The sequence below is a fragment of the Helicoverpa armigera genome, chromosome 10, assembly GCF_030705265.1.
Source record: "Helicoverpa armigera isolate CAAS_96S chromosome 10, ASM3070526v1, whole genome shotgun sequence".
NCBI classification, from domain to species: Eukaryota; Metazoa; Arthropoda; class Insecta; order Lepidoptera; family Noctuidae; genus Helicoverpa; species Helicoverpa armigera.
The window spans coordinates 3,510,375-3,537,765 of NC_087129.1; the positions used below are offsets into that span (position 1 = coordinate 3,510,375).

Sequence of the window (27,391 nt, forward strand, 5' to 3'; positions counted from 1 at the left end):
ATCACAGGGAATGCTTAAGATCCGCCTTGATTATACTAAGTTTTTGGCCATATTATTTTTTTATTAGCCTATGCTGTCCCACTGCTGGGCAAAGGCCTCCCCCATAGCCTTCCATTTTTCTCTGTCCATCGCTATTTGTGGCCAGTCCGAGAGGAAGCTGTCCAAGTCTTCTCTCCAGCGTTTTCTTAGTCTCCCTCTCGGTCACCTTCCATCCTCAGGGATCCAGTGTGTGGTGATGTTGGCCCACTTGTCCGGGTGCATTCGACTTCAACTTTGCAGACTTATTGCCCACATCTACTATGCCCGGATCTTGGACCGGATAATGGTGTTGCGTAGGTATCCGGTCACTAAGCCGTATGCTGAGCAGGCTACGCTCCATGCTCCTTTGGCATACTTTTAGCCTGGACTTTTGAGATTCGGTCAAAGACCAAGTCTGAGCGCCGTAGGTTAGGATGGGCAGAATACACATGTCGACTAGTTTCCGCTTCAGACATAAAGGGAGTTCTCCCTTCATGGACCAGTAGCTCTTCCAGGCGTTTTCGATCCGTAGATCGATTTCCTTTCATATTAAATTAACAAAACAATTTAATAATTTTGTGTAAACATACAACTAAAAGAATTGTTGAGTCAATAAATTATCAGACAAGGTAGCATATTCTTTGCATATTTTTTATCGATTTATTCTTCTCTCGAATAACATTTAACGCTTTATTTAAATCTTCTTCTGTGTATGTTGTCTTTTCCTTCTTTTTTCCTGTATCGGAAGAACTTATCTTAAATGAAATTATAAGTAATTTCATTTATAATTTAATTCAGTTGATAATTTAATTATAACCACGTATATATCTTAATAAAAAAATGTACTGTTTAATATATTAATATTAAACAGTATGTTTTAATTATTTTTTATAAGCAAGTATTTAACGAAAACAGTGGACGCAATTTGGTTTATTATTATAGAGGATAGTTTTAGTTCGCGTCCATTGTGGACGCAAAGTGGAAGTTTCGTAAAATTCGATGTAGTAATTCGCGTCCACCTTATTTTACTCGTTAAATATAAAAAAACATTACCAAATTCATAATAAACATTATACTTTTATTCATCATTAAACTGTAGAAATAGCTATCTATCCTAAAATTCACATAAAACAATATAAAACTTACCATCAAACACGCCGCTGCACACTAATTTTTATCTAAAATTCTGCGTGTTTTCGCTTTCTTGTTGAAGAGCCTAGACTAATTATTTTTTCTAAAAGGATTGGTTGGACGCACAGAACGTTTGTCTATCTGTGCGTGCCTCTTATACATTAACGTATTAGCGGTAATGACTTTTCGTTTGATTAGTGTGTTAATTGACTTGTTTTCGAGGATTTTTAAAAGGAGATCGGCAAAATGGACGCGAACTGGGCTATGGACGCGAACAGGCGAAATGACCCTATTTTGGTTATTTGTTTATTATGAACCCATTTAATCAGTATCCGGTCGTCCTGTGGAAGATAGGGAGAAGAAAAGGGTCACTATATTAATATAGGTTAAAATTTAATTTTAAAAGATTGATGAACAGGGTGTAATTTTTACTTATACATTGGTACAATTTTTTTGACGGCTTGATGTACATTTGACGGCAGAACAAAACACGTAACCTCTTTTTATACCTACTCATATGTTAAGAAAATCCGATAATATTGTTTTCTTATTAATAAATTATTTGTTTCCTTCTCTTTTTGCAATAAGGTAGTCCTGAGAAATACGGATATTCAATAAGGGATAGGTATATTTCGGTAAGCGTTTAAATGTTAAGTTACCATAGTTCAATTTAATTTTGCGTACCAACAGCTGCGGCACGTAGCCGGCGTAAAACCAGGCATTTTCTGAAAAGGGTGGGGGAGTTATAACTTTTAAGACTAATGACCCTTCGTGGTAAAGACGCTTTGACGTTCCGAATTCTCACCCACGTTGATTGGTAGAACATATTTTGTGTATTATCAAAATGGATACCTAATACGCTAGTAATTCTTATGAAGTAGATACATATTATGCCAAGTGGGATTAAAAATGAAATACCTGTTTATTAAGACATAGGTAACGCTTATACCTACTGATTAAACAATGCCTATGCAGGTGTCTATTAAGTTATTGCCATTCAACTTTCTTCAAAGCAAGTTGATTATTTTGATTAGTAAAGATCTTCAAGAAGCCATTGATGAAAATTCTTACGGATAACGTCTAAAATGTTTTTTGGCCAGGGAATTATTATAGAAAAGCACGGGAGACAAGGGAATACAAAGAAGGATAGTAGATACATACACATGTGCAATTGTGTTGTCTGAGTATTGAAGCCACCAGAATAAGAAAGAATAATGAGACAAGAGGTTTTTTCATTCCAGCTTCGAATAGCTATAATTCATGATTTATAACTAAAACTAGACATGAGGAAGTAGTAGACCCCAGTGGATCCAGCAAAGGTCAAAGCCTACCGGGGCTGCGGGATTGTCCGAAAGAGTTACCGTGGCCCTGATACATAAAGGGCTTGAGAAGGAACATCGAGAGTTTTCAAAAAGTCATCAAGAGCTCCTAAAGTTAATATCGCCCCTACTTCGTTATCATATACTACGTATTTGAAAAGCTTCAAGAATCAAGACCCTTCTAACTATAAAACGCGTTGTCAAACCAATACGAAGATCGACGAGACATATTCGAGCAGTAAATTGCAGAATTTGAATTCTGCAAGTCAATATCGCTGACTTCTATTTCAAATCTTATTAGATTGGTTCAAAGGTTGCCGGAACCTCAAAAGCGACTGTTTTGATAGCGATATGTGGTTTATTCAATAAATTAAATTTCCTTTTCCAATTAATTACGGTATTAAATTTTGGAGGGCACAACAATTATCCAGAATGTAGCACCGGTAACCGAGAAGCTATGTGGATACCGGCTGTCATATTATTATCAAGCATTTTATGCGACGAAATGCTGAACATGTTGTGGAATAGATCCTAAGCATTTACTTTGAATGAAATAGAAGAAAGGCCGACCAAGGAAATAATAGGTGGATTGTGTTAACGACGACATGGCGGAAAAGAATATCATTTGTTTGAGTGAGTAGCTACCGGCTGAGGCTGCGTCTGGCTAACCTTACTTCACCTAACCTAAACCTATCTCATAAATCACTCTATCTATTGTAAAAGCTTATGGGCCGAATCGAATTAGAAACGAGGAGATCCGCAGAAGCACCAAAGTTACCGAGAGCCCCAAAGAGTTGCAAGGCTGAACCACCGACAGGAATGGCACATAGCTCTCAGAACAGATGACCAATGGGACAGAAAAGTTCTCGAGTGGAAACCACGACACGAAGCATGGGCAGGCCTTCCACTAGATGGACGACCTGGGCAAGGTTGCCGGGAAGCAGTGGATGCGGGTTACTGAAGATCGAACAAAATGGCGAACCTTGGAGGCGGCCTCTATCCAGCAGTGGACGTCTTTCGGCTGGCACGACGATTGTAACGATTGAAAAAACCACATGAATGTTTTGAGTTTTTAAAATTTTTGGGTTTACCGCGAATTGACATACGCAGAGGTAAACTTGGAATTATAATAATATGCAGTAACACGAACAGTTTGCCACGTAACATCCGTACCCTGAAATACAGAAATATGAGCCCGTGGATAAACGTTCACTAAAATCCCTAGGGCAAATTCAACATAATCATTGCCGCCTTTTTCTAATTGAATATTGCCCATCTCAAAATATTGTAATCAAAATAAATATTTCATATAGCTGCTATTAAATATTGCCTAATAAAGTATATGAGCGGTACGTCCGTCCATATTAGTGACATAATATTTAGGTAAGTCCCTACTTTCATAAAAAATCTGATCTTTCATCACAAAATACATAGGTACAGAAGTCAATCTTCATATAAAGCGCGTTCGAGTCACGCAGTCATAGGTGTCTATGTGTGCGTGTTCACAGACGCGCTGTCTCAAAACAACTCAAAACAGTGCGAGCGGGGCTGCCGTTTTCTTGAGATACGCGCGTCACACACAAGGTAGATAAATGTGCACGCGTTTTGATACCTACCTAACTGTAATTTGACTGTAATATTTTTAATTTTAATAACAAAAGAAAAAGTAATAATGGAGTAACAAAAAAAGTCGTATTATATGTAATTGTTCAGTGGACGGTTGTTTTAATACAACAATAAACAGTGAACTGTCGTTTTTTAGCCTGCCGTATTACCTATAGTATGGACCTACTTATTTTCTCATATTTCGATGGTTCTTTTAATAAACGCAGTAGGTAGGTACAGTTAGGTGGGTAGATAAGCGCCCTGGCGGCCTCTGGCCCAATGCCGTAATAAGTTTTGCTAGTGTCGGCCCAGGCGAACCGCCCAACCTACCCTCAAAGATTATTACTAAGTAGTAGGAGTTGATAATTCATGGCGAGAGTATGTTGTAAGGTAGACGAAATAAAACTCGCAAATCAAGGTTTCTGTAGGTAGAAGCAAGCTTAGATCAGGGACTGTACCAACCCATTACATACAAAAATATTTTTTTCGCAAGTAAAGAGTAATAAGTAAGTACCTATAAGTATATGTATGAATAACAAAATTATAAATTACGGTTTCTGAAAAAGTTCGGTATCTCGTTCAAACGAATTTCCGTTGAAAGTGTTTATTAACCTCATGTATGCCACATTAAATATTTTATTATTATTGGTTTATATTTCATTTTTCCTGTTTTATTCTCAACAATAAATCAAATAATTAGATACGAGTACCACTACCACGTTAGTTTTATGCGCATAAAAAGTTGACGACCCTAGCGCGACCGCCGAGTTTAGGCATGAAAAGTGAAGTACATACATGAGATTGACTTCTGTACCTATGTATTTTGTGCTTTCATTCTGATGAACGCGGCCTTGAAAGCTTAGAAGCTCTTGTATGTACCTACATAAATATGATATTTATGTGCCCATTCCAACCCAAAGAATACAATTGACTGTTCAATAACATGTTTTAATTAAGTTGGCATTTGTTTAGGCAATACCTACTTTACCGCAATATAAAAATCTTCCTACTTCAATCTAATTCCTTAAAAACATTTCATAAGTTGGTGAAAATTATAAATGTTCATCAAAGCTATGTAAATTTACTTGAATTATAAACAAAAGAATTTCAGTACCAACATGGATAGCCGAGCCGAGGCTGCGCTAATCGTCTTATTGACCGGTTGCTGGACGAGCTTGTTGCCAGTTCGTGCACACTCGTCTCTTTTCGTATATGTTCGAACGTTTCTAAAATGGCCGCTGCGCGTTGAGGGCGCTCGTGTGCACTTGTTTGGCGTCTGACTCTGCGACGTTGCCAACTTTATTGACTTAAGTACAAACGAAGACAAAACGTACGCGTGTGGAGTGGAACTTACAGCCGGTAGCTTTTTCATTAAACAACACGCGAGACCTTGTGCGTTTTCGATTTCCATAGCATACAATTGATTAAAAAATAATGTGGCAAACATAATTATACTGAGTCTTTGTGATAAAAACCGAATCGCATGAAAAGTGACAGTGTTTTAGTGAAAAAATATTAATTCCAATACTTAAAGCTTACTGCTCGAGTATTTGCAATCTTAGAGAAAGGACATGATTTCAACAGCTTTTGGAACGCAGGAAACATTTTGAAGTGACCAAAGAGGCATAAAATAACTGGTTGACCGCAAGCTACGATTGTAACATGGGGGATCGGGGCGCGACGGGGGACGCTTGGGGTGCGCGCGACGATGCCTCGTGGTGGCCGGGTGGCGCAGGTGAACTACAGCATCAACAACAATTACATGAGGAGATTGCAAGAAGCACCGCTGCTTCAACTCATCAGTTGTATACATACAAAATGACTGGTGGCTTCTCGAACAACGGTGGTGATACATCCACCCCGAGCTATGATTACCGCATAATGTCAAATGCAAACGCTAGAGAAGAATCTCAGCAACCATGGTGGTACGCATCAGGATCTGTAGAGTCGCAACAAACATCTTCTCCTACGGTACGAAAGTTTTATTATAAACAAATTAAAATATTGGTATGCAATCCATTCATTTGTTATTGTCTAAAACAAGTTAAAATGTTAAAACGAATAAGTATAATTTTCTTTGTTTTGCTCACTAGTATAATTTTTCAATTAAACGAACGTTGTCTTTCACCGCAACTATTTATTAGTTGTATTATTCAACGAACTCGACACATTTATTTGTTTCCGTATGTTAAAATTGACACATATTTATTTTACAATAATAACAAAAAATATAATAAAATCTTTGTGGGTAAGATTTGCTCACAAGAATCGGCATTTTTTGCCGATTGTACTGATAATCGTTAACTTTTAGCCAATGTTCATACGTGACTATTGATTACTGAAAATAATATTATTAATGACGTACAAAAACATCCATGAAATAAAAACAATCATTTTTTTGTCCACGACATGAATGAAATAGGTGCATTGCATTGGTATTATTTTGGTATACAAAATGTTTTCGACATTATGAAGGAAGATCTTACTTACCACTATTTTTAATCTTAATTATTTTAAAACAAAACAAAATCTGAAACATTACTAAGGATTATAATCTAATTCAACAGTAATGAATAGCAATTTAAAACTTTATACTTGAATTGCATCTTAACACGAAACAAAAACATGGATAAAATTCATTGACAACATCTATTCACTACATTTTTACACTATTTTACAGCGTATGAATAAATAGGTGTAATTAATTACGATATTCCAAGAATTGATGCATTTTAACCAGGGTTTTTAAGAAATATCCAGATGGCCAAGTTCCACTACAACTTAAAATTGTATTCATTCATTCATTTCTAAATCATTCAATCCAAGACGTTATTTTTGAAAATCGAATCTAAACAAATATTGGTCAGACATGGTGACATTGACAGTGAAAGAAAAAGGGTTGCCACTTCCTTACTATTCAAGGGATGCTTGATTTATGGATGAATGTACCCTTATATAAACTTCGGGTTTGATAACTGTTAACATAGAGGCAATAAACAACCATAATATTCGGTGATCATGTTTCTTCATTCTTAGCAAAAACGTATCAAAACAGTATTGCACACCTGTAGTTTTCAGATAACGCTCTTTTCGCTAGTCGATTTCGGAATCCATTGAGTGTCAAATTATTAAAATATTTACCACTTATTGGCATCAAAAATAATTATGAACATAGGTGTCCCCAACGCCTATAGATTTCCAAAAGAACCAGAACTTAGAACTAATTAACTTTTAAATCCTACTAAATAGTAAAACCATGGATGTATAAATACTTCCTACAAATAAAGCCTCTTTGATTAAAAAAAAACATTAATGTCAAATGTCGCATCTTCAATTTTGTCAGTGTCAATTTTTAGGCGACATCTCGGCGACATCCTAATCTAAAAAAGAGTAAATTGATAAATTCTCGATTTTTTGATCATGGGAGCGTAAAAGTTTGCAGACCACGGCACTGTGAAATAGATTTAATATTTTCGGTAATTTTAAATGTTAATATTAGCCTGTAGTACAGAGGCAAATTGTAATTTAGTTTGAGACACATATCATCAATAAAAATTTTATTCTGATGCCTACAAACTCTTTTAACCGACTTCCCAAAAAGCAGATGGCAGATGGATAGCAGATTTGTAATGCTTTCACGTTATAACATAGAGATGAATGTGTCCTGATGATTTCAGTCCTTTTTGGTCATTCTGCTCAAACTGGCCATTTGTAAGAATTTTCTGAGTCCCGAGTTTTGTGCGCATCCTTTGCTACACTCTGACTGATTTTTTTATGAAGATAGGTGGTACTGCAGAGTTAGATCTAGAAAAGGAACATAGTGCCTTTTGGGAGCAGAAAATGTTGCAGGCAAAATCTACAGAGCTTTAAAAATCCATACATCTCTTCTTATACCTAAAGATATTGTTTCCCCTTATACCAATTTATCTTTGGATATGTCAGGTCCTTTAGGATTTTAAATAGATTCTAAGCAAAATATAGACTTATATATTTTGTAATTAGATTGTGTAAGTTACATTAATTTGATAAACATTTCCTAGCCAAGCTTTGGTCATGACGAACATTTGATATTTTGATATGTTGGAACTTTTTAGGCTTAGTAGAAGTTCCACTAGGCCTGATGTACTAGTGGCCTGTTCTAAGTTACCATATAACAAAACAAGAATTTATATGAACAATATTTTACAGTTGTCCTTTACAATAAATATGGTTCAGTGTTTCATTTAAGCTCCGTCTTTTTTAAACATATCAATATTTCAGGAAATGCAAGTCCACAGAAATGTGCAGGAAAAGATTAACCCCTAAGTTTGAATCAAGGTCCTTTCAAAACTAGCTTTCGCCAGCAGTTTTACCCGTACCCCATAGAAATTCCCCATGCACATGGATAAAAACCTAGTCTTAACACAAATTCTTCAGCTTTTCAGTACATATTAGTACATATAAATAGCTTTACTATCTATTGTTACAGCCACAAAGTCAGTCAAGTCCTGATTCTGAACAAAACAATCAGCAGGCCAATGGTATACAACAGAACCACCAGACTTTGCAGCAAGTACAGCAGGAGCAAAACCAGGCTATCCAACAGCAACAGCAGAATCAACTGCAACAGCAATTGCAACAACAGCAAAATTTGCAACAAGCTATTCAGCAACACAACCGTACATTGCAACAGACTTTGCAGCAACAGCAGCAAAGTCAGCAGGAGACTTTGCAGCAAATGTTACAGCAGCATCAGCAACAACATCAGCAGCAGCAACAGCAACAACAGCAGCAGCAACAACAACAGCAGCAACAGCAACAGCAGCAGCAACAACAGCAACAGCAGCAGCAGCAGCAACAACAGCAGCAACAGCAACAAGCTCTGCAGCAGAGTCTCCAACAGACTCTGCAAGTAAGCCCTGCACAGGCTCAAGCCATTGTGCAGGCTCAGGCAGCTCTGCAACAACAAGTTGCTCAAACTCTGCAGCAACAGCAACAGACTCTGCATGAACAGTTGCAAGCTGTGCAACAGCAACAAATTCAAGCTGCTTTACAACGGCAGTCTGCTACATTACAGGTAATACATGAAACTATTATGTTTGGCACAGTTTAATTATCAGATTCTTACGTGCTTTTCTTTTAGTTCTAGGATATGTATATGTTACTAAAAATATCCAGCATTTATTTATTCCATTAGATTGTATGTAAATGTATTCTCTATTTTTTTTTGCATTTTCTATATTCAAATTGTTGCCAGAACAATACATTTTCTAAATACATAATAGTAATGAAACTAACGAGAAAGGAAAGGGTGTCTGGGGTTTCATCAAGATCTTCTCTGTGTTCTCCTTGGAACTCATTGAAAACACAGGTTTTATAGGCCAATTTGAAGTAAAAAAAATATATTGTGAATTTGAGATTGTATTTAAATGTTCAGGAACTGCAGCACCAAGCTCAACAGCAGGCATTAATAGCTCAGGCTCAAGCTACCGTCAAACAGAAGATGCCTAGAGCAAGGGCGTATAACAAGCCAAGGGGGCGTATGACTGCATATGCGTTCTTCCTACAAACGTGCCGTGAAGAACATAGGAAGAAGCACCCGGATGAAAATGTTGTGTTTGCTACATTCTCCAAGAAGTGCGCTGAGAGGTGGAATGTAAGTTGATTTTGTGTATATGTATTAAATTAGGATTTTTTTTTGCAGTTAGTAGGTAACTAGAATGTCACTTAAAAATAAAATGGCTGTATTTGCTGAAATTGGTTAAGTTTTACAAATCTTTGAGAAGATTTGTTTTCATACTTACTATGACTAAAAATTATCTTTACATTTAAATTTTGAGAAAAATATATCTTGGTTTTTATTTACTTTTTCTTGCCAAAAAAGTAAGTTCTTAATTTTTCCTTTTACACATTTCTGATCAACAGTCATATTATTGTATTGGACAGTCAGAATTGGCACAATATTAGTATATTGAGTGCCAAATATACATAAATAACTGAAATCACTCGCACTTGTAAATTAAACAATATGGTTTGGACAATTGTGATACTATCTAGATAACTTCTATGTTATCTTAAACTCAAGATTTTTTTAAGATAAAGACCTCCAGAGTTAAAAGTTATTGGCTACTAACTTTAATATTTCAATTTATTCTATACTTTTTCTTATAAATTAGGCAGTTTATCACACCCAATTTATTTCTTCTCGTCTCCTTTCCTCTTCTTGAAGACAATAATACTAAATAAAATAAAAAAAATCTTGTTACATAAAATACTCCACCTTATTTGAGAAGGTTCCCATTGACATGCAATCGAAGCGCGCACCTGTTACAGTTGGCGGGAAACTCGCCAAGATAGCGATAAATTACATTCTGTACGAAAACGGTTCACGCACCGGCTTGCGTACTTTTTTGTTTTATTTAGTGTGTTGCAGTCGGAACTTAAAGCCAACTGGACTCCTTGAAAGCTTTTTGGCAAATTCTCTTGCTGAATGTTACAGTTAACATAGCATACATTTAGGAACACCATATAATAATCGGCAAGGCCCATCTTCTTCTTTACTTTGGACCAAGCCTACCCAGTTTAAAATTTTTGGTTCTTCAAATTATATAATTTCCAAAATCATTCAACTATGTTGTCTGCTAGTAATAATTGGACATGACAAATTGTCTGTATAATTAAGAACATGAGTCCCAAACAGGTTTCTTGCCGGCTACACAAACGTATACTTACATTATGATTAAATTATTATTATTTTTTACGGCAACCCCACAGACGATGTCAGAGAAGGAAAAGCAGCGTTTCCACGAGATGGCTGAACAAGACAAGAGGAGGTTCGACTTAGAGATGCAGAGTTACGTGCCACCGAAAGACATCAAGGTGCGCGGGCGCAAGCGGCAACAGATGAAGGACCCCAACGCGCCGAAGCGATCGCTGTGAGTTATGGTCATGAGTTTTTCTTTAACTTAATGTAATGATGTCCCTTCTGTTGCTTTGGGTCACAGTAATACTGTTTCACTATCAGTTATACACTATCTTTACAGACAGTTTACCCAATATAGAAAAGGTAAAATTCAACCTTTACACAACAACCCTTAAACTCTGAGTGTTTGACCTTTGACCTTGAAAGGCTTCTTTCTTTACCGGATTTTTCCGATCTTACTTGAAACTCACATTAAAAGTTGTGTTTGAGCTTGGGAGTTTACAGACCACATTTGAACTTTTTGTGCAACTGCACCAATTTCTTTAAGCTTAAAGAAATATGTAAATAAACTTATTTTCATCAATGCTTTTGTTTTGTTTTACTTTGTATGTGTTTGAACATAAGGGAATATTATACACCTCTCTTTATCAATGCTTTTGTTTCTTTTACTTTGTATGTGCCCGAAAGTGTGAATTTGCAGTATGGGAAATGTTTCTTATTAGAACACATTTATCTGAAATTACAAATGTCCGGATTAAGAACCTCCTTCTTTTTGGGAAGTCGGTTACAAAGCGAACTATCAGAGTTTATGATTAACTAAAAATAAGCCTACATTTACAGGTCAGCATTCTTCTGGTTCTGCAACGACGAGCGTTCGAAGGTGAAGGCCAATAACCCAGAGTATACTATGGGTGACATTGCTAAGGAACTCGGCAGGCGTTGGGCAGCGGCCGACCCTGAAACCAAGTCAAAGTACGAGAGCCTATCAGAACAAGACAAGGCGAGATATGACAGAGTGAGTTTTAAAATTACATTATATGTTTTTCTAAACAAAGAGTTGGAGAAATTGTGAATAAGTCGTTATTAGCCCTACTTTTAAAAGCCTTCGTATAAAATTCTTCTGTATAACTTTTGCAAGGATTTAGTTCATATGGATTGATGTTGCCGATATGTACACATTGCCTGTCCCTTACAACCAATTACTCCAGCAACCAGTTAGTCCATTTGATCATCTGTTCTGGAAATACATACCCCATAAATGTTTGTTTTAAAATTGTGTGTTACTTATTGACATGGTAGCTCGGAAACTGCAATTAGATTTTTAGCGCAGGCTTCGTATTAATGAGATAGTATATAGTACATAGTTTTAAATGGTTTTTAGTCTTTCATATTTAATCCGCTTCCGAAATAGTAAACTTATTTTTTGTTAAGATTTTTCCTTTATAACATTCATAACTTTACGTGGATTGTGATAAACGTAACACAGATTCCAACGTAAATACAGATTCCAAATCACGCATTCTTTCTAACAAAGGGCGGTGGGGTTTTTTATTAGACAGGGATGGGGTGGCAGGTGCAAATCATTTCTTTTCCCGATATGGCCCTTGGCTATTGAGAAAGAAAAAGTTTTGGGAATGCAAGTTTTTTTTGGAGCTTAAATTATGTATTTAAAGGGGCTTTTTATGTTAATAAAGTTGTCTAAAAAAATACTTTAGTCAGAAAATGATTTAAAGCTCAGCTATAATGGATCGTAACAATGTATTGATTATGACAGTTTATTTGACGACCGTTCAATGTAGTACTTATATGGTTAAGCGATTAAACTCGACCGTTGTAACCTTGACATAAGCATGTTTTCAAGGTCATGGTCAACTAAGTACAAAAGTTTGTACATGTGTAATTGATTTAGTAATATCGATATTACAAAGGAGGAGGAGTTTGAACTTTATTCTACACAGTATAAATACAACCTGGCAAGGCAGACAATGTCTTGTATTGCCTTTTCTAACAGATTTTTTACCATGGAGATGCCTTTTAAATATTCACTTAGTACCCTGTTCTGCTCAAGCACTTGTACACAATAAACTTGAATAAACATTTAATTATTATTAACAGTTGATGACACTTTCATGAAAATATATATATTTTTAAAACTTGTTGATACTAAAAATAAAACTCGTTTAATTTAAAGGAAATGACAGCATACAAGAAGGGCCCTCTGGCGCTAACGCAGCAGCCGCAAGCCGTGATCGTCAACGAAGTCGACGAGGACGGCGACTTCGACGCCGAGGAGGAGTACAAGTGAAGTCGCCGACTTCCAGCCGTGTGCTCCTGGCCGCGTGCACAGCCAAGAGACAGACAACATCCACTGTCCCTTGTGCACACATTTTAAAGTTAACCTTCCTACAGTCGACCCCTAACTTTTTGCCTACAATTTTTATATTATATACTCCAATATTTTTATACAACGACTGGTCATTTGTACAGCTATTCGATAGTTAATGCTTAATTTTATTTTTGTGTCCACGTGGAGGATTTCGTGTCTTTATTTCCATTTGGGAAGTTTGCGATGGCTTGTTGGAGTGAACTTTGAAATTATAAGTATAATTTTGTTGTTGTTAGACTATCTTTAGTTTTCCGTTTCGACATTGTTTTTGTTGTCGAATATTCTTATTGTAGGAGCGATCGTGAAGCGGATTCTTCGGGAACCGCGGACGGCGTGAGCAAGTAAAGCAACCTGTGTATTGTCTCAAAGGTCGGGTTGAAGGGGCCTTATAATTTGAATCATCGTAACAGCAATAGTTAATGTATGGAACAAAGTATAGGTTAAAAAGTCCATCGAAAGAAAATAAAATTAAGTGGATAGTATTTCAAGTTAGTAAATTTAGGTGTAAGTTCGAAACGCGAGAGTGAGTGAGATTTTGTTATTCGTGATGAGAAAATGTATAGTTAATAAATTATATTCCTTTATTGACCTTAGATTATTTTATGTTATTAATATTTTTTTATTGTTTAAGTAATGTGACCTTGTTTAAATTTAAAATACTATCAGAAATTCGAATATTTGATTTAATGACAGACATAATGAAATAAAACTGTAAAGAATTATGAATTCTTGTGTTAAAATGAAATTGTTTAGTCGCCCTGTAGTCGTCTATTGTTTTTACTTTTACGTCGTAAAAGCGTAATGTATTTGTGTACATAAAAAGGACTGCAAACCGTGATAGTACTTAAATTCGTAGGACATCTAGGTTCCATTACCGTCTATAGAATAAATGCTAGAATATCCTACCTTTGCTTACTGTACTTGTTAAAAAAATCATTTGACTGTTTTTATTTTGGAAAGTTGGTTTTATCTTTCACGATTAAGCAATTATTTAAGCAATTCCACGAAATTAGAACCGTGTCGTATTAAAGTTAGTGGAAAGGAAAACGAGAAAATATTTTAAGTCGTTCTTAGTGTAATAGGGGCAATATTGTTTTGAAATTGATAAATGCTCACTGTACAAAACAATATAGTGAATCTTTTACACAAACATTGATGTTTAATTTATTTGTCCTTTTTCAAAAACCCTACCTATTGGCTATGTGCGCGACGGTGGCGACGCGTAGCGTTTACAACATTTGCGGAAGCTGTCAAATAATAACCATGTAAACATTATAATTTTCTTTGCGAATATAAATAAAACCAAAGATGAAAATAGTGTTGTTGACATTATTTAAGTGCAATTTATTCAATAGTTTTACTGTAAAATGAATATAATGATAAAAACCGGGTTTGAAACATCCGCATTTGTTTCCAATTTCTGCCGTGTTGTGCGCTGCGGTCGTTATTGTCCGCCGCTACTCGCTTTGCACATAGCCAATATTTTGAATTTCTAGCTAAAGGGTATTAAAATACCTTTAAGTAAAAGTTACTGACATCAAGAATACCTGAAATGTTACAGCAAGTGTTGCCATAATGTATATGGATTTGGCTGAGAGCGAATGTTGCTGTAATTCCGACATGTAAAATGTATATGTACTGCCTTATGAAATCCTTAAGATACTATCCCTTTTTTATGTACTTCCTTATGTGCTGCCATATGACGTAATCTCCTATGTACCCCCTCATACTCGCTACTCGCTCTTGTAAATCTTCCTTCTATAAACTTCCTTATGTAGGTATACTACCTATGTACTCCCTTATATACTACACTACGATCTACCCCTATATACTCCTTTATGTTGATACTTTTTTATGTACTTCCCACTCTTATTGAGACACTGTGACTCTATATGTTCTTCCAGAGGTAGTACTGTTTCTATATACCCCCTTGTGTACCTATCACTGACTTACTTGTCCTTGGTCACGTGTAGCAAGTTCCTATTGCAGTGAATGAAGTAAATGTCAAAAATGAAACACCGTTTTTGACAATTGTATACTTAAATAAAACCACTTTTACGGATTTTATTGCTTATAGTCGCGTAAGTGTCAGAAATCAATTGTTTACTTGTGACGCAATTTGGTAAGTCTCCTTTAAATGTTCGCGCCAAACGGTCAAAGTAATACAATGAAGTTGAATTTATCATGTGAATGTGGTCTTATCTCCGATAATTATGATATACGCACTCGTAATAGACTTCCTGTAGATATTGGTACCTACAATCTACAATAACATTGTGCAATAAAATATTTAGTCCTCAAAATTCATTGCCCTAACTTCAATATTGACTCTGTCTATGGTAAATTTTGTTTGCACATTGCGTAATATTGCGCAATTTAATTGATCGTCTTGGAAGCGCCCAACAAAAATCCACGAATGAAGTGAAGTTTGTAACAAATTGTTTAAGTGTAGGAGTGAAATAGCAAAACACCGCTATCGGCTGACTGGTTCAGACATGTTGTGGCTTGTATTTGTATTATCATTAGTTTCGTTCGGTCTCCTTTCAGCGACAGTCACGGAAAGTTATTCTGTAAGTACTTTATTTATTTTATCTATATAAAACGGGTTCATTAAACTATTACAAGAGTTATTTACCCATTTTATAAATGGAATGCGAACTATTTTTACTATTTTAGCAAATTAAGGTACTTGCTTGTTATTCGGGTTTTCCTATTTTGGGGCCAATTGTAAAACTTCTTGTAGGTACAAAGTTTTGGGTAAAACCTTTTTAGGGTTCAGTACCCAGAAGGTAAAACGGGACCCTATTGTTTTCGCTCCTCTGTCCGTCCATCCGTCCGTCCATCAGTCCGTCCGTCCGTCTGTCACCAGGCTGTATCTCATGAACCGTGATAGTTAGAGTGTTGAAATTTTCACAGATGATGTAGGTATTTTTGTTATAATAGGTAATAAATACTAAAAACTAGAAAAATCAACATTCGGGGTAGCTCCCATACAAACAAACGTGTTTTTTTTGTGCGTGTTATAAATAATGGTACGGAAGCCTTCGTGCGCGTGTCGGACTCGCACTTGGCCGGTTTTTGATTTTGCAGCAGACCTTACCCCCTGATATTTGGAAGAATATATCGTTCCAGCTCCTGGTAGAGACTATTCTTCCAAATGTTTGCGTTACGAGACTTTTAAAAACATTTGGAGGCTAAATTAATTACTCAGTAAGAGGTAAATACATCCACAGTCGGTGCCCATTGAAGATAAACAGATTTCAGACTCGATGGCTGAGCAAGATGACTGGGTCGACCTGCATAGACCATATGTGGTTAATATGGAGGATGAAGAACGGCGTGAGAAGGAAATGCGAAAGAGAAATATGTACCTTCCGGAGAAAGCGCTGTAAGTCGGAAAATCCTCTTCCTCTTCTGCTTCTGGTTTCTGACCGATATTTTCCATAATTCGATGAAGTGGGTTAAAAACAGGTTGTTGTGTATTTAGATAAAAGTACCCATAAAACCCGGAGCAATTGTACAGTAAAAACGGGTTTAGGTATACGGTATACGTAAGAAATCATAAAGAAGACTCAAGTCAAACTTAGATCCCTATCTCTACTGATGGTACGTTTTGGCAATCGTTAGGTAGATATAGGAACATCTACCTGATTATCTTGATCATCAATAGTCGTCTATATTGGTTACACAAATTATGTACCTAGTTCAAATTACATTTTCAGGTCCGCGTACGACTTTTTTGCGAAAGAAGAGCGTTTGAAATTGAAGGAGAAAAACTCAAACTACTCTACGGAGGAACTGGATAAAGAGATAGATAAGCTATGGAAAGAAGCCGACTTTGAAACTAAGGCCAAGTACGGCCGTTTAGCGGGGATAGATAAGGCTAGATATCTTAGGGTAAGTTGTGTCCTACATGTGTATTAAGTCCGAACCCAGTCTTTTGGGCTATTACATAGTTACACATTATGCCTACCTAAAATACTTATTAACTTACTTAGAAGGAACTTATGTAATATACAAATCTTCATTTAAAGGAATATGAGTCGTACGTCTACACGAAGTATGACCTTGAATTTGACGACGAGGGCAACTTGATTGAAGACTGTGACTTGGCTACCGACGAGGTACAGGTGAGTCACTACAAAAAAAGAATAGAGAATAAGAGATAGAAGAATTACTTAACATTTTGGGATAAAGAAACCTTGATAAGAAATATTTGGATATCCTAACAAGGGAGCATCTATGAAAGGTCTATCTAACACTACCTAAAGGAATTTTAAAATCCGATAATTTCTGAGATAAGACTCTTTATAGGTTCTTTAAGTCTATTAAAATTATTATATTATATTGATCTGTAGAGTCAGCACATCTATGTAATGTAAATACCCGCGACCCACATCGAAGTCATACCTGAAGCACAGCCTGAAGTCAGTATCAGATCGTTTTTTTGTGCTAAGAGCGGAACTTCGCTCATGATGTTATGTACCAACTTACCTAGGTAATCAGCATGAGTCACTCGATCCATTCAATTGTCGCTTCACTACGATAATGTTGTTCAACAAGTACTGATGTAATGTTCCTGTTCTATTGGTATTTTTAATATCAATAGGTTTTATTTTGGCACACAACAACAGTTTCTGTGAGTAAATTTTTGTTGATTCGAAGGATATTAAACATGATTCTTATGTTGGCCATTTCTCCCGATGTGTCACATTTACACCTACCTAATATATTTTCCTATTTCAAACTACTATCAACATTGTAATCATTGACATAGCATCTAAAATCAATGAACATAATTGTGAGCACGAAGCGAATAAATGATTAGGTTGTGTGGTTATGTAGATAAATTAATTTTAAGTGTGTTTCCTTCAAGTGAACTCTATTAAAAGTAGTATAGTGTTCACTTTCTATTTGGCGGATCGTCTTTATTTGGACTGAGTGGTTCTCTGCGCTCAACTTCCCGCGTTCCTTCTTATAACATCTGTAATCATCTCAAGCATCCTTAATTATTTAGTGTTCTGGATTTTTGGTTAGTTTATTACAAGTGTTAACCAAAGTTTTGTGGCTATTATTGTGTGCTCTCAACGATACCTATCTCGACCACCCGATGACGAATCCTTTATTTATTACCAAAGCGCCTCGCACAAAAATGTTAGACTAAATTTCACAGTTCCCATAGCCAGGTACCTCTGAAGAGAAGCAGAATTCCCCCGAGATGGCTGGCCAAGACTATTCCGTAGACCTGCATAGACAGAACCGCATAGACGAGCCTGATGATGCACCAGTCTGCGAGAGTAAGCGACGAAAGAGGGACCCAGACATGCCGAAGCGACCTCTGTGAGTCATGGTCCGGAGTTTTTCCTATAGGAATCTAATATCTATGTTTTATCCCCTATTGTGGCTTTAAATACGTTAGTGTTCTATTAGCTCCTTGCATAACACTAACGGCACGGTTTTTGAAAAATTGAAGTTCTATGAACCAAATATTTGAAACCTACGCTTCTCGTTAAATTGGACCCTATGTACTAGTATAAGCTTGCTTTCCAATTTTGTCTTTTCAGCATGTGTCAACCTACTGGTGCTTTTTACCACTAATCATGGGAATGAATTGGGGACCTTGATGATCATTATGTTTTCGTGATTTCGTCTATGTCTGTATATATTTTTACAGCTCAAAACGGATTTTTGCAGATCAGCGTTCTTTTGGTTCACCAATGAAGAGCGTTCTAAAGTAAAAGCCAGCTATCCAGATTATAATGTAAGCGAAATAGCTAAGGAGCTGGGTAAACGTTGGGGGGAGGCCGACCCTGAAACTAAGGCCAAGTTCGAGCGCATAGCAGAGCACGATAAAAAGAGATATGAACAGGTTCGTTGCAAAGTTAGTTAGAGAGGGCTACATCAATATTCTTTAATAAGACACTTTTTGTAACAACTTTCTTTATTTAAAGGAACTGGAGATGGTTAAGAAATATCTAAACGTGGAAGAGGACGGCGACTTTGAGGCTAAAGATGCTGACGACGACAGCGACTTTCATGGAGACGGAGGGGGGACATCGACTTCCAATCGATAAAGGTGCCGCGAAAACCATTGAGGGCAACATCATTATAACAGATTTCATAGATATCAATGGGATAGAACTAGCCCGGTTGAGCAGTCAACAGCCTCCTAGGCTGAACTGCGAGATGCCATTAAAAAAAAAACGATCGAACTATGTACCTACTATGTAATTATAATTAAGGTGTGTTTGTAAAGCGTTATGTTTTGAAAGGAGATTAAATACTTAGAATTTTTAAATGTTATGTAAGTAAGTTTTATTTTTAACTTCATCTTAGATTTATTGTAAAACTAGTCTTTAAATAATTATTACTTATATATTGGGTGCAAATGTGACGCATCTGAACAAAGAGAATGTTAATATCCTTTGAATTAACAAAAATAAACCAACAGAAACTGTTGCTCTGTGCCAAAATAAAACTCAATAATGCTATTGATATTAGAAATACTATTTGTTGAACAACAATATCGTAGTGAAGCGACAATTGAATGAATCAAGTGACTCTTGCTGATTACTTAGGTAAGTAGGTACCAACATCATGTGCGAAGTTCCGCTTCTAGCACAAAAAACGATTTGATACTGACTTCATGTAGACATAGATGTGCTGACTCAACAGATCAAAACTTATAAACTTATTTTCCTTTGTCAAACTAATTTCTAGTAAGATAAGGCAAATTACACAGTTCAGATTCCCATAGACAGGTACCTCTGAAGAGGAGCAGAATTCCCCCGACATAGCTGACCAAGACGGTTCGGTAGACCCTCAGAACCAGGAGCCTGAGGATCCACCAGTCTGCGATAATGAGCCGGAAAAGAGGGACCCGAAATGGTCGATGCGACCTCAGTGAGTCAAGAGAACGGTTTTTACTTTAGAAAGCTAATATCTATGTTTTTCCCCTTTTGTTCTTAAAAACCGTTGGTTAAAGTCCTTACTTATTTGTACTGTTTGAAGCCAAATTTTTAAAGATGACATCTCTAAATTCTCACCTAAATGTTCAAACCCACTTTTGCAGAACTGCCTTTTTCTGGTTTTGCAACGAAGAGCGCTCCAAAGTAAAGGCCAGCCACCCAGATTATTCTGTGGCCGAAATCGCTAAGGAGATGGCTAAGCGATGGAAGGACGCCGACCCTGAAGCTAAGGCCAAGTTCGAGCGCATAGCAGAATACGATAGAAAGAGATATGGGCAGGTAAGTTACAAAGCAAGTTGAAGCCACGTCAGTAATATATTAACTGGTTTATAACTATCTTATAGAATAAGTTCTTTTGTTCTTTCTTTGAAGGAAACGGAGGTGGTCAGGAAACGTAAAAAAGTGGACGATGTTCATGGAGACGCAGGGACATCGACTTGCAATCGTTAACGGACTCGAGTAAACCACTGCAGGCAGCGGTATTACAAGATATTTCGTAGGTATGAAATGGATAGAATTACTGAGGAATTGTAATTAGGGTTAATAAGGTTGGTTGGAGAGCCATATTGTTTGAAAGGAGATTATATAATTTGAATATTATTTGGTAAGTTTCATTTTAATTGTAATTTAACTATAAGAGTGACCGTGAAGATGTTACTTCTTCATGATGGAAAGAGTATAAATTCATGACAATAATCACTGACATTCCTGTAGTTAGTAGCTAACTGAACTTTTATTCCGAATTTAACATTTTCTGGGGTACGGTAATGGGTCAGAAATCTATGTAAGTCCTCACGATTCTACTATAGTGAGAAATAAAAAAAAAACTTTTTTTGACAATGACAAGACAATGGCTCACGTAATTAAAACATTGGTCTACGTTGATATGATATCTATGATAATGGTCAGGTTTTCAGGCATTTCGAAGCAAATAAATAAAACGAGGTAGTTATCATTTGAAACATTTTATTTTATAAAAATAAACGTTTTGACGACAAATAGTTACAATATTCGGGGTCCTTACGAATTCATCAACTCATAACAGAGTTCCCAAGAAATGTTTCAAGACATTGTAAAAAATTCAGTTTTTACAAAAGTTACTTTTTATCTTAAAACATTAACAACATTACATTTTTTCACATCTAATTCTAATAACGGTCGATCACTTTCATTTTTTACGTAATATCTTTAATTAATAAGAAAATAATATTTATTTTACAAATGTATACCCAGCTAACAAATTGGATTATTAGTTACATACAAAAGACAGCGACTTAGCATACACACTGCTGTAATATTTGTTAGAAAACGTAACCCTCAGAGAATTACAATGTTATCTTACAGTATTATTTTCTAAGAAAATTATACAGTTCTATAAGTACATACTTAGGCACTCAGTGTACTCGATGGAGGAGAAAAATAGTGTTAGACTGTGTTTTATCGAAGGCGGGTAATTAAAATCTAAAGCGATAAATTACACAATTTTTGCGGTCAATTAACTGATGGAAAATCTTACAAACTGCCTCTAAATTAAAAGGGCATTTATCATAAGTCGTTAGGTGCCAATAACAAAAGAAAATTTATTAAGTCAAAAGCATATTGTCATATTTGCTATTTATTAAAAACTAGGACAGAAATAAAAAGAAAACATAACAGCAGTGTGTTAAATAGGTGATTCATTATAAATTCAGAACTGAAATTAAATGTCAAAGGCTAGGAAACTGATTTAAATAATATTTTTTTTTAAACATATTATCTTGACGTCGTTATCATTTCCCACTGTGTTCACTGAACTCCAAAGACTTTCTTGGACGGTGAGTATGCGATAATGTCAACTGGTTAATGACTGATCCTTTATACAAATGTAGTTTGGCTACATACGTAACATGATGGGTTCGCGTGCGGGGGCTATCCCACGCCTACTCGAAGCCGGGGTCATTCAACTTTACATAATTTTCATGTACAATGCAATGTATTTCATATTCTAACTAGTAGTAGTAAATAACCAAACATTTAATCGAAACGAGCATTGTGACTAGAGAAACTTAGATAATAATTTACTGGAAACAGTTTTATACATCCTATTATGCTATTTCCATTTATTTTTTAATACACACATATTGTAATTGTCCATACATTCCGTATACCGGGCTAATGACAAAAGCTCGTTGAAACATATTCTACATAATACCTATTTATATATGGCATACACAATTATAATTAATGATGTCTTTAATTAATTAATATCACGAAACGCCGTTATGCAAATGAAGTTTTTTATCTACGAGATCAATAATTTTATTATAATCGTTTGGCGTAAACACTTCGCTCAGTACCGTTACAAAATCTATAGTATCGTACGTTACATATCTTCGAAGGGAAACAATCTAAATCAAGCGACAGCAAGGTGAAATACAGTACATTATGTCCGACTCAGATAGAAGGTAATACCCTGATTGTTCGAAGAAATTATAAAAATAATCGATAGGCAGATAAAACTGGTTCAGTTTGGTGTTCGAAGAAGATTCCTAAGCAAAATTATGTACAGGTTGTATTTTGTTCAGCGTCTGTGTTATGAGTCGTCAGTTTCGTGGGGGTCTGGGGGTTGTTGAGGGATGTAGTTCCACCGGGCGCGCACCTCAGTGGCGGGGGTGGGGGGCTGGGCGGGGCCGGGGGGCGTGTCGGGGGGCGCGGCCTGCGCCTGGCGCCGCGCGCGCACGACGGCGAGGTGGCGCTGGATGTAGTGCTCGTGCGGCGCCAGCGCAGCCGCGCGCGCGAGGCAGTGCTCGGCGGCGGCCAGCTTGCCGCGCTCCACCGCCACCACGCACAGGTTGTGTAAGGCTTGCACGTTGTCCGCCTCCAGTTCTAGGATGCGCCGGTAACACTGGAACATACAAAATGGATCAATAATCCACCAGATTTAAAAAGCGCATGTTGCACATTAAATGGTACAGCCAAAATACATAAAATGCTTGAAAACTCACACTTTCGGCCGCATCCAAATCCTTAACAGAATTAATGTAGATATCTCCCAAAAGGACCAACGCCTTCACATGGTCGGGATGGTGCCTGACCAGCTGCTTGAGAAAAGGGGCTGCTTCTAATGGCCTCCTCCTATCTGCGAGGAGTAGTGCCAGGTTGAACAGCGCTGATCGGAAGTCAGGCTTGAGATGGACGGCGGCACGGAACCACCGCTCGGCGCATTCAGCGTCACCCTCGTCCATGCACACCATGCCGAGGTTGAAGTGGACGCGCTCGTTTGTGGCTGGAAGTCAAAAAATATTTTGTTAATATTTTGTTAATTTGGTGTTATGTACTTTTGAGATGACGGCAGACAGAAGAGTATGGAAGAAGAAAACATGTTGCCCCGACCCCAAATAAAATTGGGATGAGGGCAGTGCAATGATGATGGATTAATAATATATTATGGCCAGGTTAATATTGTTTGGAAAAGTGAATCCTATGGCTTTTGATGATTCAATGTCCTTTGCATAGGATTCAATGGAGCAATAGGTTTAAGAAGATAGGAAAGACGAGAAAAAAATGCTGGTCAGAAAGTATTTACCATCTTTATCAAGTAGTTTGAGTAGACGCTGCCTGGCCAAATGCCTGAGGTCGGCGGCGCCAAGTTCTTGCAGCAGTATAGCCGAGTTTAGGAGAGCTTGTTCGTGTTCCGGTTCCAGTTCCAACGCTTTGTCTAAGTAAGCCAGCGCCTGTGACGGCTTGCCTTGTTCTAATAGGACCACTCCCAGCTGAAAAAGGAGAAAAAAGGTCAGAACATGTATTCAAATTAAATATAACGCGTGCGTAAATAAGGAAATTTTAGAGTGGTACCTAATATTGGGTTTCATACTTACGTTGTAATAAATGTCAGGGTTCCCACTGTCATACAGCAAAGCCCGTTCATAAACCTCCTGAGCTTCTTTGGTCCTATTTAATTTAATTAAAATATCTCCCCTATTTATGTAAGCTTGGGTATAATCAGCTCTCATGCTGATGGCTTGTCTGTAAAGCATGTCAGCCTCTTCTAACCGCGTGGCGTTCTTAGAGATTAAGTTAGCAAGATTCAAGAATACGTTCAGATGGTTTGGTGCTATTCTGGCTTGGTATGATTCACCAGGTTTGGCCTTTGGTAGAAGAGATTTTGCTCTCACATAAGCGTCCTCAGCTTCTTGGTATCGGCCTAAGTGGTTGTAAGTCCTTCCAACGTTGATGTGAGCTCCAACGTCGTCTGGTTGTACACTGACTGCTGTGTTGAAGAATTCTAACGCTTCTGCGTACTTCCCTTCAGCTTCTAAGGCATGTCCTACGTTATTGTACAATTTGGCATTGTTACGATTTACCTGGAAAAAGAACCATCACATAAATACATGTTCCGAAAATACTTCAAAGACAGAAAACATGACTGAGATAACTTACCTTCAGTCCCGAAGCAAATATTGAATATTCAGTCTTCCAATCCCAATTCCTCATATAAGTTTTTGCGCTGAATGCTAAGAGGAGAAAGATGAGTGCACTGGCGGCGAGTTTCGCTCGTCTCTTGGCCAGGAGTCGCCAACCGTGGGCTACCAGGAGGCACCAGCCCATTGAAGGCATGTAGAGGACTCGCTCGGCCACCACGAAGCCGACGGGAAAGAACAGGTTTGAAGCTGGTAGGAATGGTAGCACGAGGAGTGCTAAGCCCTGAAAATAGAAAATAAAACGTCTGTTAGAATGATATGATATGTAGATAGCCCTCAATAATATCGATAAAAAGACTATTATTGAACTTTTAAGTTTTTTAAGGATTTAAGTCTTTTTAAGGATCCTCAAAGTGACAATAGCTCACAATGTACTTGGGACCAAAAATTTTTTGTCGCTGTAACTTTATTTAACACATAAAAAGTCTGTTGCTTACCATAGAAAGAGCAGACGATCTAGTCCGCAACGCATGTATGGTGGCAGCCACTATGATGACGACCAGCGCCAAGGTAGCGAGGTTGCGAGGGTCCCGCCAGGTCTTCAGTAAGGCTACCGTGCCCATTGTCCAGTCACAGCACAGAGCCTCAGGAAGTGTGAGCAACCAGGCGTTTAGTGCTGGCAGGTAGGCGAATGTTAAGTGCCTGGAAGGAAAATTATAAGAAATTCAGGTAAATTGTGTGAAGAAATGACGTGATATAACGGAGAGAATTGAAAATGTTGTATTGGAGAAATACATGTATGTGCAATCTAGGAGTAACTCTATCTACAGATAACAAAAACATCAACGCATCTCAAGTCTAAACAAATAACAACATCCACCTTCTAACATCAGTAAACGATACAAAGCCAGGCTTTGTTTATTTAAGTGAATCCCACCATAAGCCAAGAATCCGCCCCTTGAACAATGGCCTACAAACGCGAACGCTCATAAAATTAATGTGGCTTAGCTTGCGACTGGCCGTTTCCCAGCTAGTGTGCTTGTCAAAGCCAATTATCCTTATTACCCGGCGATAAAGACGCAGACTGCCTCCGACCACAAAAGCAGAAAATACGACGATGTGTTCCTGAATACACGATTAAGTACTCAACAACTTGTTAAGCTGGCTCGGATAAACGGTTAAAAATGGTTCGCGGAGGATGACGCGTTAATCTAGCAATTTGGAAAAGTTTTGGGCACAGCTTTTGTCGTACGATTTTGGTATGGTTTTTCCTTGTACACATTATAAATGTAAACTGGAATTGCTTGACATCTGAGGACCAAAATAGGGTCCTGATAAGTCCTTAGTTTATTTACACCAAAATGATCATAGTTACCTGGCTGGCGGTTGCGCAGCTCCAGCAGGGTTGTCGAACCTCGTGAAGACTGGGAGCTGTGCGCCCATGACGTGTAGCCTAGCAGCCAACAGGGCGAGCGTGGCACAGCATACTGTGGCAACCCTGCGTGCTGCCTCACCGCAAGCACATCCCCAACCGGAGCCTTTGCCCCATGCGTCCACCCACGACCAGCGGCTGATGCCACCTGAACTTCGACGCTGGAGAACAGAGATTTTTGTTAGAAAAACTTGAAAGGTATCATAAAGGCCATCATTTAGACCTAAAATGGATTGACATAGAAAAGTCTAAAATAGTCCAATTATTCAAAGGCCTTCTTACAATGTAAGTACAATTTGTTTTTTGTGTATGTGTGAGACAAAAGCCGTGAGGGACTTACTTTTTGTGCTACGAAAAGTTCGTAGACTACGCAAACGCCGGTAACGGTAATGCCTTGCTCCTTGCAAAGCATTGCTACGCCGACGCACGCCGTGCACGCTACGACGTAGCGCCAGTCTGGAAATATCAACATTATTTTACATACAATTTATATATCTTAAAACCATATAATATGTTCTATGTTATAATCAACATTAGGGTTGGTAAATGCATTAGAGGACCCGTCAATTTGAATAAGAGGTCGCTTTAATCTTATTCAAATAATTCCAGGGATTTGGATCAGAGACTCGATTAGATTGTAACAACTAAGTTCCGAGTGTTTGTGCATGTGAAACAAGTCTATAAATGCACCAATGAAACCTAAGAATACCTACTTTAGGATTTAAAGGACTATTTAATATTTTTTTATAAATTATTTATTCTGCCCTCTGTATCCATCTGACGTAAAAACGGCTACCGCAAAAATAGAGACATTACCTACGCATAAAAAAAATTTTGTCTAGCCAGTTATATTGAAGAGGCTATATATATATTAGCTTTATTGGATAAAATATTAAACTACACGAGTACTTCAGTATTGTATCAAGCAAAAGATCTTCTATTGAAAGGTTAAACATCCAAGTAATTTAATTACACAACAAGTACTAAGAACTAAAACATAAACTAAACCTAAAAGAATTTTAATAAAACTTTTCTCATTTTGATCTTGAATTTAGAAAATTGATTGTTGAATTATTTAGTTATATTGCGTCTATAGGGAATGTGCCTGGTTACATTCATGATTCGAGAAATATATTTTTTGTTACCGCCACGTGGATTGAGGAAAGTTCAAGGTCGATACATAAAAAATATCCTTTTATATAGATAGGCCATGCGTACATAGAGTAAATAACATATAGATGAACTATATCGGGAATTCTGAACGTTCACTCAGAGTAACGTTTCGCAGAAACAGGAGACGATCGAGATTTTTCATACGCTTTTCCTATTACTAACAGTAGTTTATTTACGTTATACATATGTGAGTCACGTTTGCGTTTCATCTACATACTAAATGCGGGCTCTTAAGACGTCCCGTTAAACATACATTTGTACCGAAATTAAATTAACC

The 27,391-nt window shown here is 37.2% G+C and overlaps 3 protein-coding genes across 6 annotated transcripts in view; 2 read left to right on the plus strand and 1 right to left on the minus strand.

The window, feature by feature from the left end:
• Positions 1 to 5,352: 5,352 nt before the first annotated feature.
• On the plus strand, positions 5,353 to 14,291 carry LOC110371859 (high mobility group protein DSP1). Of its 2 annotated transcripts, none has more exons than XM_021328287.3 (6): positions 5,353 to 6,044; positions 8,542 to 9,129; positions 9,490 to 9,708; positions 10,827 to 10,987; positions 11,596 to 11,770; positions 12,947 to 14,291. In XM_021328287.3, exons 1-6 carry the CDS (start codon positions 5,736 to 5,738, stop codon positions 13,058 to 13,060), a joined length of 1,566 nt encoding a protein of 521 aa, XP_021183962.1. In that variant the 5' UTR covers positions 5,353 to 5,735; the 3' UTR covers positions 13,061 to 14,291. The 2 variants fall into 2 exon arrangements, with proteins under 2 accessions (XP_021183962.1, XP_049696971.1); XM_049841014.2 differs by lacking the exon at positions 5,353 to 6,044 and adding an exon at positions 7,525 to 7,549.
• A 1,177-nt stretch (positions 14,292 to 15,468) lies between these two features.
• On the plus strand, positions 15,469 to 20,709 carry LOC110371804 (high mobility group protein 1 homolog). Of its 3 annotated transcripts, none has more exons than XM_064036742.1 (7): positions 15,469 to 15,711; positions 16,399 to 16,529; positions 16,864 to 17,038; positions 17,176 to 17,271; positions 18,324 to 18,481; positions 18,836 to 19,010; positions 19,093 to 19,325. In XM_064036742.1, the coding sequence occupies exons 1-7, from the start codon at positions 15,637 to 15,639 to the stop codon at positions 19,213 to 19,215; spliced, it is 933 nt and encodes a 310-aa protein (XP_063892812.1). In that variant the 5' UTR covers positions 15,469 to 15,636; the 3' UTR covers positions 19,216 to 19,325. The 3 variants fall into 3 exon arrangements, with proteins under 3 accessions (XP_063892812.1, XP_049696738.2, XP_063892813.1); XM_049840781.2 differs by having other exon boundaries at positions 15,470 to 15,711; positions 16,375 to 16,529; positions 19,093 to 19,324; XM_064036743.1 differs by lacking the exons at positions 18,324 to 18,481; positions 18,836 to 19,010; positions 19,093 to 19,325 and adding exons at positions 19,899 to 20,044; positions 20,214 to 20,388; positions 20,482 to 20,709 and having other exon boundaries at positions 15,514 to 15,711; positions 16,375 to 16,529.
• Positions 20,710 to 21,058: 349 nt separating this feature from the next.
• Positions 21,059 to 27,391, minus strand: part of LOC110371814 (protein O-mannosyl-transferase Tmtc3) — a 123,734-nt gene continuing 117,401 nt past the window's right edge. Inside the window, exons 5-12 of the mRNA XM_021328214.3 lie at positions 26,282 to 26,397; positions 25,885 to 26,102; positions 25,007 to 25,211; positions 24,529 to 24,792; positions 23,967 to 24,452; positions 23,675 to 23,861; positions 23,094 to 23,374; positions 21,059 to 22,993 (exon numbers count right to left, since the gene is read on the minus strand). Of these exons, the coding sequence (XP_021183889.2) occupies positions 22,682 to 22,993; positions 23,094 to 23,374; positions 23,675 to 23,861; positions 23,967 to 24,452; positions 24,529 to 24,792; positions 25,007 to 25,211; positions 25,885 to 26,102; positions 26,282 to 26,397 (2,069 nt within the window). The 3' untranslated portion in view covers positions 21,059 to 22,681. The remainder of the gene's footprint in view (positions 22,994 to 23,093; positions 23,375 to 23,674; positions 23,862 to 23,966; positions 24,453 to 24,528; positions 24,793 to 25,006; positions 25,212 to 25,884; positions 26,103 to 26,281; positions 26,398 to 27,391) is intronic.

What these genes read in the sequence shown, in the direction of transcription:
- LOC110371859 (XM_021328287.3), top strand. Translation starts at nt 5,736, where the DNA reads ATGGGGGATCGGGGCGCGACGGGGGACGCTTGGGGTGCGCGCGACGAT. An exon ending in AACAAACATCTTCTCCTACG is followed by an intron (nt 6,045 to 8,541) that starts GTACGAAAGTTT and finishes CTATTGTTACAG; the next exon opens with CCACAAAGTCAGTCAAGTCC. An exon ending in GGCAGTCTGCTACATTACAG is followed by an intron (nt 9,130 to 9,489) that starts GTAATACATGAA and finishes TTAAATGTTCAG; the next exon opens with GAACTGCAGCACCAAGCTCA.
- LOC110371804 (XM_049840781.2), top strand. Translation starts at nt 15,637, where the DNA reads ATGTTGTGGCTTGTATTTGTATTATCATTAGTTTCGTTCGGTCTCCTT. An exon ending in ATAAGGCTAGATATCTTAGG is followed by an intron (nt 17,039 to 17,175) that starts GTAAGTTGTGTC and finishes CTTCATTTAAAG; the next exon opens with GAATATGAGTCGTACGTCTA. An exon ending in ATAAAAAGAGATATGAACAG is followed by an intron (nt 19,011 to 19,092) that starts GTTCGTTGCAAA and finishes CTTTATTTAAAG; the next exon opens with GAACTGGAGATGGTTAAGAA.